This window comes from Gavialis gangeticus, unplaced genomic scaffold (assembly GCF_001723915.1).
Source record: "Gavialis gangeticus isolate Ggan-Ray unplaced genomic scaffold, GavGan_comp1, whole genome shotgun sequence".
Lineage (NCBI taxonomy): Eukaryota > Metazoa > Chordata > Crocodylia > Gavialidae > Gavialis > Gavialis gangeticus.
This window is the reverse complement of record NW_017729022.1, coordinates 68,866,183-68,878,908: the sequence shown is the minus strand read 5'-3', so window position 1 is coordinate 68,878,908 and position 12,726 is coordinate 68,866,183. Positions and strand designations below refer to the sequence as shown.

Genomic DNA, 12,726 nt, shown 5'->3' with positions numbered 1-12,726 from the left:
TAAATTGCGAAACTCATTTCCACTTAGTTTTGTGGAGGCTAGTAGTTTAACTTAGTTCAAGAGGGTACTAGACAAATTCATAGAGGAAATTCCCATCAGTAGGTATTATGTGGCAGACATGGATGCAGCTCTCCTATGCCCAGTCTTAAAGACTCCCTTCCGCACCTCCAGTTCAGCTTCTGTCATTACCATCATCTCTGCTAAATGAGCAAGTTCTGCAGGCTTCCATGTTCCATTCTTCCATTTGCTAGCTTCATGATGAGAATGGACTTAAACTTTACTCTGAAAAATAGGCCTGCAATAACAACATTCCTTTGGAGGATTCACTGGTTATTGTCAATGGTTCCCATCCACATTTTCCCATCTCAAATGTTATGTTTGTCATTTACAAAAAGAAACAGTCTTTCTCACTGCTGGATGCTTCACCTGGAATCAGAATCAAGCTGGGTTTCCTTCTCCTCTAACATCCCTATAACAGGTTGGTCTGGCCCTTCAAGAGAGGACAATCAAGCCTGTTGAAGAAGCCCAGCTGGGGGGCTTTAGGATAATGAAGTGTCCCACTGAGAGCTTAAAACACCAAGGGAAAGAGCAGCAAAGGAGCAAACTGTGAGGGAACAGGTTGCAAGCTGGATACAAGCTGTGAACAGGACAGGCTTGTTCCAGGGAGGGGCCAGTCTGTTGTGCAAGGGCCAAAGGCAAAGGGCTCCTCCTTTCCTAGTGCCCAGAATAGGGCAGAAGGGTTTGGTAGTTGTTCATTTGGCCTCTGGTTAAAGACTACTTTACTTGGAAGGAGTAGCTGAGGAACTCCTTGGGGAGCGAAGCCCACCTGTAGAAACCAGTGGGCTAGGCAACCTGCTTAGAAACACGTCATAAAGGTTCCCCAGGTTAAACAATGGGGCTTTACAGGCATCCCATGCAGCCCCATGATCTTCAGTATTAGTTGTGAATTTCTTGTATTGTTACACTCTGGGGAATTATGCAATTATCTGCCTGCACAATTTTGTGCATAAAAGTATGACCCAGCATAATTGCATAATTTTGTATAATTTAATCTGGGCAGGCTCTGTGCCTCCACCTCCGTGGGGCTTTCAGCACTCCAACTGGGAGCTCCATGTGGAAGCACTGAGCGTGGTGGCGCGTAACTGGACAACTGGTGAGTGGGGAAGGGAGCTCCTGCCTGCAGGAGGGATGGGTAGGTGTGATGGTTGTGGTGGGTGAGTATGGGCCCCCTGCCACACATCCTCCTCTTCCCCACCTCCCATATTGCACAGCCCAGGCCAGTGGCAGCAGAAGGAGGCAAGCCCTTGGGACAGAATGTACATGGCAGCACAGAGCCTGCCTGGCCCAGCCCGCTGGTGCATGCCTTCAAACAAAACCAGGTTGCTTCTGTGCCAGCACATGAGGCTCACAGCACTGCAGGCGGGAGTCGTGTACCATTGGGCTGGGCTAGGCCAGATCTGAGCCTCCACATGGGGCTTGCTGATGGAGTGCTGGAAACCCTGCGTAGAGGCACAGAGCCCGCCCAGACCAGTGGCACATGGCTACTGCCTCTGATGCAGTGAGCCTCATGTGCTGGTACAAAGCCAGCCTGGTGTGGCCTGAAGGCACATGCCAGCAGGCCAGCCCAGGCCGACTCTGTGCCACCATGTGCAGCCCCCAGAAGCCGCATGCCACCAGGGGGCTCTGCCTGCTGCGGCCACGAGCACCATGAGGGCCTGTTGCCTGCTGTTGCTGCCGGTAGTGGGTGCTGTGCACCATGGGGGAGGACAGACGAGTGGCAGGGGGGCCTACACCCACTCACAAAACCTACATCCACCTAGGTGGGGTTTTCGGCACAGATATTAAGAATGTAAGATGAAATGTAAAAAAAAAAAATTAAAGTAATTTTTGCATAATTTTGAATTGTTCCGCACATAATTCCCTGGGGTGCATCTTGTGCATTACAGAGATGTTTTCATTCACTTGTCCGTGGTACCCAGACTTATTCCCTCCTTCCCGTTTCCCTTCCTCCCTCCCCCAAGTTACTTAACTTAAAATCTGTGTCTGTTTGTTTGTATGTATGTATGTATGTATGTATGTATGTATATACACATACACTCTCACTCAGATTAGAGTCTAATATTTTTCTTCCCTTGCTTCTGCCTCTGAACTTCTTCATCAACAATTCTGTTCTGCATAGTTCCTTATATCACCTTCTCCAATGTAATATGTGAGTCTTCTAACATGCTCTAAGTATATGACCAACATCATGTATGTTTTTATCTTCCTCCAAGGGAGAAGTGCATCCATTAAAATATTTTTGTTTTGATTCTTTTGTAATTTAATTTAGAAATACAGCAAAAAAAGCTGGAAAAGGTGTCTTGCACTTAAAGTGGAAATTGGCAAGGTTTATATAGGCCCTTGGTTTATATGGGAAATCATTCCACCATCCTGGCCCAGCCCTTGAGAAAACAGGTTGCAGTAAAGATAATCTTTATAAATACTTTCACTGTACCAGAAAAGTAAAATCATTGACTCCAAATATGACCCTCTCTTCAGTTGGATTATATTTTTCAGTTTCAGAGGGCCCATCTATAGTGCTGATTTAAGGCACTTTTGCCATTTTTAGGGTGCGTTAAAAATGGTGACTTTAGGCTAATTGCTTTATGCAGTATCAAATTTAGGCATGAATAGTTAAGGCACCTTAAGGGACATGTAGATGCCTTAAGGCACCCTAACGTTATGTAGGTTGACTGAGCGGGCTGGAGCTGAAACCGCAGGGCCTCGCGCTGCTGCTGCCAGCTACCAAGACGAGAAGCAGTGGGCGGTGTTCCCCAAGGTGCAGATGCTGGAGCTGTAGTGGCAGTTCTGGCAGCAGCAGTACCTGTTGATGTGCTGACCAATGAATGTACATGGGGGCACAAAAAAACAAAACAACCCAAGCCCTGGCACGTGTGAGCAGGCCAGAGAGGAGCAACAGCTTCACATGCTCCCTGTGTTGTTGCGAAGAACTGTGCCATGCAGAGGCAGGCATTGTGCCCTCACATGTAGTCATCAGTTGGCACACCAACAGGTACCACTACTGCCGGAACTGCCACTCCTGCTCCAGCACCTGTGCCTTGGAGAACAGCACCCACTGCTGCTTGTTCCTGGCGGTGCCCAGCAGCAGTGTGGGGCCCCGCGGGCTGGCTCTGGTCGGCTCTTGACTAACGCTGGGGAGGGGACTGAGCCAGTCATGTCCAGGGGGACCGGAGGATCTTACCCCCTCTTCCAGCACTGGGTTGCACTGCCCAGCTATGATGCAGCGGGCTTTGAGGGGCTGTCCAGGGTGCTGCCCAGGGCAGGCTGCAGGGGGCTGTCCAGGGTGCTGCCTGGGGCAGGCTGCAAATGCATTTGCCTGGCAAGCCACATTAGAGCTCCTTAAGGAGTGCACGTGTAGACATGCACCTAAACTTAGACTAAGGGGCATTAAGTTTAGGCTCATGTAAATGTACGTGTAGACGCACCCAGAAAGCATTGTCTTGGGGAACAGAATGTCTGCGCAGAATGACAGAACAAACCGGCCTTGCCTGCAGCTGGTGCATGAATGCAGTCTTTTTAGAAGTGCAGGCAATGCGCCCCTCATGTTAGTCATTTTCTCTCGGGCAAAATCTGTGCGTGTTTGTTGGTCTCTGCTTGCATCACCCAAAGAGGTAATGAAGGCTCCAAATAAACTTCAGAACCAGCACTGAAGAAGGGGAAATAGAATGATGTTGCCAAGACATTTGACTCTGTTAGGGCAGTATTTGGGGTAAACTGTTTCCTCTTTCTTGAAGACATCACAATATTGGCCTCTCTGCTTTTTATGTTTTCTCCTTACAAAATGGCTGCTCTATCATGGTTGTATTTTGGATTAATCAAATTATGCCAGTTTCATAGTGCATTGTAAGGAAATAGATTAGTAATACTGGTCAGACCCTGGAGCATCAGGAGTTTTCTCTCTCTCCTTTTTCCATCTGAGAGACTGAAGGTTTCTTGGATGATATCCTGTGACATAGACTAAGTACAGACATTCAAAAAGTCAGAGGAGGAATTGATCTAAGTTACGTAGTTTAGATCAGTAGCAAGCAGAACGCCCATTTGCCCTGTGGTGGGGGGCAGGAAATCTTGGACCAGTTTCTGCCATTTTTAAACCAGTCTATGTATGCCAAACTTCTGTTCTGTTACAAGTATTTGATCACTTGTATCAGTAAAAATTAGGGACCAAATACATGATTTTATGGAAGTTGTGTAATTGGCAGTCTTCCGTGAAATAGCTGGTTCCACATGAAAAAGTGTGGGAAATCGGCTATGTTCAAGAAGTCAGCAAAGAGCTGGCAAAAAGCTGTCTACTAGAAGGGCAAGGGGAGGGGGAAGGGAGCAAAGAGGAAGAAAGGGCAGACTGCCCATCTTCTGAAGCCTGCCAAAAGTCCCTGTCTCCTGAAGTGGGACAGGGGAGGAGGGATGACAGCCGGAGCAGAGCAAATCAGAGACTGAGCCCCTGATGTCGGCTCAGTCCAGGAGCTGGTCAGCTGCCTGCCTCTTGGTTTACTCCTCAACCCGCAAACTGGGGCCAACAGCATGCGGGAGGGAGTGTGTATTGGCAGGTGGCCCCTCAGCCCATCAGAGGTGTGGGGGACTCACTTCGCTCCACCTCCAAAATGGCAACCCCAGCCATGATATGGCAGTGAAATCGGGGGCCCTGGCCATGTTACAGCTGTGTAATTGACCACCGGAGCTCATGAATTTGGTGGGTCTCTAGTGAAAATGTAATGTCTGTACCTGACCTTAAAGCTCAGTGTTTTGGTCAGAGCCTTTTGGGAGCTGCTCAGGGCTTTTTCCAAACGGGCATAAGTAGTAACAGTAATAGTTAAACAATGCTGAGCTCAGTCTTCTTCAGCTTTCTATTTCAAAAGATGATAAAGTAATAACTTACATGTGAGAGATTTTCAAAACTGTCTGAGAGTGAGAAAAATGAGGCCTGTTGACTCAGGCTCCCAAGTCACTTAAAAACTTTAGAAAGTCCCAGCCCAACTGCTGGTGTGCTCATTTTAAAAAGAATTCAGACTGAGGTAACTTTTGAAAATGGGACTTTGTGGGGGCTTACATTTTTTTCTGTCTTTACAGACCACACCATTTCACCTTTTGTTGCATATGTTCTTGTGTATGCATAGTTTTTCCAGGGATCTCATTCTTACCTTAAATGAAACAGGAATTGGGGTCAGATTTTGAAAAAACCAACACCTAGTGGTATTTTCAAAAGCACTGGGTCTCCCAGCTGCAGAGTCGTAGCAGGACAGCTTCACACATGGGGCAGCACCAAGCTACCACGGTGTGGATCACAGCAGTACACATTGTAGTGGTGGCTGACCTTGTCCCCACCACTCCCCAAAGGTGGTGCACAGGGCAGCTTCCCTGATTGTTGCCTCTCAGTGGTGCTACTGCCTGGGTGGTAGGTGCATAGATGCTTCTGAAAATTCAGCTACACCCCCAGAGCTTTGCTAGATGAGTTCTGTCCTCTACAGGACCAAGCCTAATCTGTGTCAGGGAGAACTAGGAAGTTAAACCAGGATGTAAACACATTCTATTCGTTGTTCCAACAAGGAGAAAAACGTAAAACAGGTTACATGAATGGAAAGACCAATTTGAATTGCAAACAGATTAACTAAGTTCTCAATATGGGCAGAGTAAAAGGAGGAGGGAGAGACTTCCCCCCCCACCCCCAAAAAGTACAGTTAAAACTTTGACAAGATGCTTTCTATCTGCTAATTGGGTTAATATTTCATAGCTTTTAAGCAGGATAATCGGACCTTTTTAAAATTCTTTTTTAGATCCAAAGTAGCATGAATTTATGAACACGCGAGCTGTGGCCAGATTCACAAGTATGCTCACTCTGGCTGCTTTATAATGCTCCAGTGATGCAAAACAGCCAGATATCCTGCTTCATGAGCAAGTTAAGCCTGTGTCTTAGAACCAAGTCTAAACAATTCTTTTCATTCCTGCATGTCTTATAGAGCCTGATCTATAGTTCACTGAAATGAATGGAAAGACTTCTGTGACTTCAGTGGACTGTCTGAGTCTTTAAAGAGCTTTTACTTTGAAATGCTTCTTGTGGCACATTCTGGCAAGTGCCTTTAGCTAGCGGTACCAAATTTATAAAGGACAAAATACAGAATATTGACAGATGAAAAACTGGTAGGTTAATATCTACCTTGCAGTGGAGGGAGATTCATCCATGACTGTTTTTAAGGCAACTGTCATAAAGTCAAGTCCAGGTTCTCTTGATTAAAGGGGTACTGTCATGATTTGAGGCAGTGAATTTAGAGTTTCTTTATGACAACCCAAATATTTTTGCACTGTGCCAAGCATTACCAAGCCAAAACATGCAGTAATCTTGAATCTGGACCACCATCACTTCCTCTGCCTCCTCCTCACCTGCACCTGCTCTAGAGTGCACTTAAGAGACATTTTCAAGCTTTTCTTTGCAACCTTAAGGACTCTTGTCTGTCAAAACCTGAGATTTCCCATCATCATTTGTCTCAGGAACTCAGTCTTTTAAATAAAACACTGAAATTGTGAGATTTGTGATAAAATCACAGGTGTTGACATAATTGACACTGATTAGTCTATTCATTGTCAAATGTATAAAAAAAGCAAGCTATGTATAAGTTGCATTTTAAAGTATATTTTAAGATTAATAATGTTAGACACTCAGACGCATGCTGGTCTAACATTTTCCTGGCAGACTCTCAACCTAGGGACTCCCTGGGCATGTTAATAAACTTGTTTCTCTTTTCTGAATGAGGCTGAGACTATCCTGAGAGTTCATAGTTTTTAGCTACTGTAGTATGATTTATATGAAATGGTTAGGTAAAAGGGGATTTCTGGAGTATTAACTTTTATATAATTGGCCTTTTGTAGTGTGCTCAGGAATGTCTGAAGATGAGGTGCTCTTGTTGTGGAGTAGATGTTTAAAGTGAACATGAATTCATTTTAAAAAGTAAATTTTTAAAAAAAGGTGGAGTTGAAAAGAACACACTAATTTTTGCAGTAGTTTTGACACGCGTAAAATGAGATTAGAAGTATTAATGGAGTCTAGAGAAAAAACTTCATAACTGGAAAACAAGTTGAGAACATTTGGAGAATTCAGTAAATATTGTGACTTCTGTTTCATCTGTCTGGATAAAAGCTTGGATGCAGTTCATGAATGCAAAGTTCAGAAAAAGGTTACACAGTTACTAGGAATGGCTTGTGTCCTCCGGTAATGAAGAATTCAGGTTTGGGCATTTATTCAACCATTTTATGTGTAATAAAGAATAATAGCTCCATCCTTGCAATCCTTACTGTAGTGACTACTGCAGTTTACTCTCACGTGAACAAAAACTAATTTATTGAATAACAAAGGCTTGCAGGATTAGTTGTAGACCTAGACTCATAGATCATAAAGAGGCTCATTGGTATTGTTGTTTAGGGAACATGTTCCTAAAAAAATGAGAATGCATGTCCCAGAAATATTTACTCTTTTCTTTAAACTGCTCATTTCAAAGGCAGCCCACTGAAGGTCGATCCCGAGATGGAGGTTTGCGTCTTGGAGAAATGGAACGAGATTGCTTGATAGGTTATGGAGCCAGCATGCTTTTGTTGGAGAGACTGATGATTTCAAGTGATGCCTTTGAGGTAGATGTCTGTGGGCAGTGTGGCTTGCTGGGATACTCTGGCTGGTAAGTTAACTTTTTTTTTTTTAATGGCTTTCTATTTCATGTTCCTCCTTCCCCGTTCTCCTTTCATGTTCTATTCATCCACGTAAAACAAAGTTGTTGAACCTTAAATTGGGCGAAACAAACTGACTAGCCCGCAGTGGATACATCTACAGGACAATGCATTGCACATGCTGTAGTCCGTTTTGTCTTTTAAAGTAGGCAATAGTTAACAGTTCTGTATATTTTAATGAATCTATCAATGACAGCATAGGTCTAAAAGTGTCACTCACAAGGCTCAAAAGATTGATACCAGGATACAAAGCCTTGCGAGTGCAGAGCTAAATTCTGTCCTAAATGAGATAGAGATTCAGAAAGTTCAAGTCTGGCCTTCATAACCTGTTTTTCAGACTAGATAAATATCCATGTCCCAAAATTGCCGTCCTAATTGCCACCTGGGTTGGCTATTTCAACAAGGCAGGCCAAGGTTGGACATGGATGCTCTAACAGCTTATCTACACACTGTCTGCATGCCAGTTTGACAACTGAGCTAAATCAGTTTTGTTACAACTGCTCTAGTCTGGAGTGTGTCTTAAGTCCATTTTAATGTGTTAAGTTGATTGGCTTAGCAGCAATTAGTTGCAAGGCTGTTTAAAGTAGATTGTATCCTTGCACAGAGTTGAACTGATCTTTAACTAAATGGATTTAAAATAACACCTCAGTTAAACAGGTTTGATTTTGTGGGTATATCAGGGCTTAGCTGTCCAAATCATTAGCAGAGCAGTGAAGGGAAGCTTCTACTGTTCTGGAGACTATTCTCTAGACCAGTAAGGCTCAACCACCAGCCCATAGGGCTGTCTCATCTGCCCCTCAACTCTCCCCAGGGGTCCAGAAAGTTGGCAGTAGGGGACTGGTGGCAGTGTTAACTGCCAAATTTCTGGACTTGTGAGGAGCTGCACAGACAGGGTGACATGGCCCTGCAGGCTCGCTCACCAGTCTGCAGTGGCACCAGCTCATTGAGTCACTCTGGGGTCAGGCTGGCATGCTGACCATGTGTGCAAGGATCTGTGGGCTGGGCCCATGCCACTCAACCAGCCCCTGAGACCAGAAGGGTGGGTACTACTGCTCTAAACTATCTCAGGATACTAAATTTTTTTTCCTTCACAAAGAGGGCAATGGGATTTTTTTTTGAGAGAGAGAGAAACAATGTTACATACTTCTAACCTAGGGATGCATATTTTTTTTTTGGAGGGCTCTTACTTATATAGAGTACTTATATCCTTTTGTGTTCTGCCTCTTGTGTAGTAAAATCACTTTTTTTTTTGGTTACCACCTCACTGGGCTTTTTTTGCAAGTAATGAAATACACACACCCTCCCATTTGAGTTCCTAGCTGTGGAGGCTCTTTTTATGCCTTGTATTCTAGCTTCTTCAACAAATCCCAGAGTAGAGAGGTGGTAAGCTGTGTTAGGCAGAAGGCTGAAGTAGCAAAATGTATGTCTCTCTGAACTAGTTACTTCCCCAGTGCCCTCTAACCCTAAGGCCTACTGTCCATTCCCAGGAGCAGCAGACTTCCTCGGTACGTTTCTGGAATCCTGACCCTGCTATTGCACTCCAGTTGCATAGGTGTCACTTGTCTGAGAACAAGATAAAATAAGACTTTTCCTTTCAAAATAAGTTGCTTCCAAATCTGCCAGTTTTCAGCTGTTTTTCTTTAACATGCAACAGCCCTTCAGTTTATTCACAAATATTTCACTTCTTTCAAAGATATAGAAGAAAGGTCCTGCTGGATTCTTCAGTCATTTCTCCATGTGACACCACCCCGTGGAGGCATACATGTTACAAACTCACTCAGTCCATATTTGTTTTTTCTAAGTACAGCATATTTTCCTATTCAGTAGTAGAAGCAGAAAATATTTGGTCTCCCTCTTCCTAGCTTGTACCAGTTTAATGCAGCACAATGCTTTTGGAGGAGTTGATAGTACTTTGGTCCCCTACTGATGTACGCTTGCCATTGCCAGGGGACAGACTCTTGAAATGAGTTTGAGCGACATTTTCTTCCAGAACTCAATTCCAAGACCCAGGGGTGATGGCCCCTGTAAAATGAAGCACACCAGACAGAACTGTACTATTATTAAAAATTCAAGGGAATCTGTTCTTCATTCTAGGATAAAAAGTGATTCCCATTTAAAAGAATGGGAGCTACTTGCTTTCTGATTGGGAACATCAGATTCTTCATCTTGCTGTTTGGGTGCTAGAGAGACCATCTAGCTTGATATGAGAGAGGCTGTGTGTGTGTGTGTGTCTTTGTTTGTTTTTGTTTTTCTAAAAAAGCAAATGCTCTCACACTGACTAAAGAGTCCTGCTGGCTCAAGTTCTTACTCAAGTCTTTGTGGTGCCTGTAAAGCTGACGGATTATGTCTTTGCAGGACAGAAATCATTTAAAGGAGAATTGGACTCTCCCCTGTGTTTGGCACAGGGAAATTACCTACTTCTCTGGAGATCTTCCAGCTTCTGCTAGAAAATCCTCCAAGTCTAAACTTTAGCCAGACAAAACAGGCTCATCGACTGGATGCAAGACTGCAGACAAAGACCTGATTGCATATATCATCTGTAGTACAAACGAATAATTTACCACGACTGTTTTACTGACTGTGTCCATGTATCTGATTCTGTTGATACCCAACATGCATCACTAAATAATCTGCAGCTGACCTGGTATTAACTTCCTTGAAGACTTAAAGTTTTATCATTTTAACGTAGAATCTCACAGAATAGACCGGAGGTGGAGGAATGAGAGAGAGGTGAACAGCACTTATCTTCGGTAGTTCTGTGGCTGTGGAGTCTCCCCTGTGTTGCTGCATCTTGCGTGACAACTATCTGAGCTCTGCCTCTGTCAGTCTGATTCTAACCAACTGTCTTGTTCTTTACAATTTTTTCTCCAGTTTGGTTTATGATGTTACTGTCTTACACCTCCTGGATTCAAGCCAAACACAGGTTTTATCCTACAGACATCAACACCATTTCTCTTCTTCTCCCCACCCCCAGTACTGTACATTTGGAATTGGATGCAAAAACTCTTCAGAACAGAGCACGTCTGATCTTGTGAACTTTTAATTCCAGTTGCCTGATTTTTCTACTTTGCCTTTTTGTTATACTGGATTCAGGTTACCAGAAATACATCTTTGCTAGGCATCTTTGAAGTTTGCCTGTTTCTTTCATAATAGATTATGGATGAGTTAGGAAAATTGCTAGTATGGGAGTGTGCGCGTAAGAGAAGACATCCTTTTTTGTCTCGGTGTCAGAGTTTTCTTTCCTGCACTGTTATGTCCAAAACTAGAGAACACGTTATTTTGTCTGCTGTTACCTTCTGAAGGAGCAGCTTAGGTAGACAGACAGAGGACTGAAGCAGTTAAACAACCATGTAAACTTAAGGGGCACAAAGCCAGTTGTGCATCTCCCTCAGTGACTTTCTTTTTCAGGTGCTGTCTGCTTTTTCTGTTTTGGTTAAATCAGTATTTTTGGGACATTCAGAATCCCTTTTTTCATACCTACATGTATGTGCTTAACAAGGGCAGCCTATTCACCCTTCTGAAGCTACCACAATACTTGTAGTAGATAACATCAGCACTGCTTAGCCACAGCAAACCTGGCCTTCCACAGCACCATACAGTTGGTTGATATTTCTCACACTGTTATCTGAACTGTTCTTCTGGTTGTGCTTTTGGGACCTTTTAGTTATGCAACTCAGCCCTGAAGCTGTCAGGCCTTAGAAGACCATCTTAGCATTGTCTCATCTTTTACATCTTCAGTTGTGGTTGCACATGGAGGTGGCTGTGTAACTAGGCATCCCTGTCTGCTTGTCTTCCAAATGTGCCCTAGGAACTTGTCATATGGAAAGTATCCAAATAACAAATAATATTTGGGGCACATTGGTGAACCAGTGGTATATGTTGTGACCTGCTGAGCATAGAACCAGAGTTCATTTTCCAGGCCCAAGACCTGGCTACGCAGGCAAGGATATGTTGTTCTGAAGGTAGTGCCTTTATTTCTCAACAAGCAACTTCTTCCTGCTTTTTTAAAGTACTGAATTGAAATCTACATATGCAGATGTAGCCTTTGCTGTTTGGCAAAGTGATGGTTGTATAGGAGTTCTTGAAGGCATTTGAGCTTTTAGGGACCGAAAAAACTAGTGGAAACCTTTTAATGCTTCAGAAAAATGGTTAACGGATCCCTTGTTACTATGTATGTGAAAAATCGGTTTAATAAAATGAAGGGTTTTGTTCAATTATCAAAATCTTTCTATTTACCTTTTGTAACAAAGTTTTATGGCACTTTTGTACACGGTGAAATTTCTCACAAAGAGGAAGAGGTGTTCAAGGCATTCTAATTCTGTGAAAAGTAGTCTGAGGGAAGTAATCAATAGTGGGTAGTTTCAATTAAGCGTTCCGCTGTATCCTTCAGTGGCTAGAGTATGTGGCCCTATAATGAGCATCATAATGGAAACCAAGTAATTAGAGGGATTCAGACCTTCTGAACTGGCTTTTGTCAGTGGTGCAGACATTACGAAGGCATTGCTATAGGAAAGCTTGTAGCAACAACACATTGTTCTGTAGATAATACTAAGGACAGTAGTCCTAGATTGAGGAGAGGGAGAAGGGTTCAAGATAATGGTAGTGTTTGGAGTGATGTTGTAGCCATGATGTTCTAGGAAATATGCAGGAGGCAAGGATTTTCATGGGGGATCTCTTTTATTGGACAAACTACATGGTTAGGAAAGATTTAGACAAGCTTTCAGGTACCAGACAAAAAAAGATCACCCACAAAAATCCTTGCCCTCAAGGCAGAATGCTGCTCGGAGACACAAAACTTGCCTAGCGTGTTTCACTTGTATAATTCATTTCTTCAGGGAAGTAATATTCTGTTGTCCTCTGTGGGTGGATCGTTGCTTCTACAAATCATTGCAGCTCTGAATTCCCAGCAAAGATTGATAGAGAATAAAACACTTACTTTGGATTGTTAATTCAGTACCC

General features: G+C 43.6%; 1 protein-coding gene across 1 annotated transcript in view; it reads left to right on the top strand.

Annotated features, from left to right (window-relative positions):
• Positions 1–12,726, top strand: part of POLR3B (RNA polymerase III subunit B) — a 180,542-nt gene that overhangs the window by 159,788 nt on the left and 8,028 nt on the right. Inside the window, exon 27 of the mRNA XM_019515336.1 lies at positions 7,545–7,718. Coding sequence (XP_019370881.1) covers positions 7,545–7,718 — 174 coding nt within the window. The remainder of the gene's footprint in view (positions 1–7,544; positions 7,719–12,726) is intronic.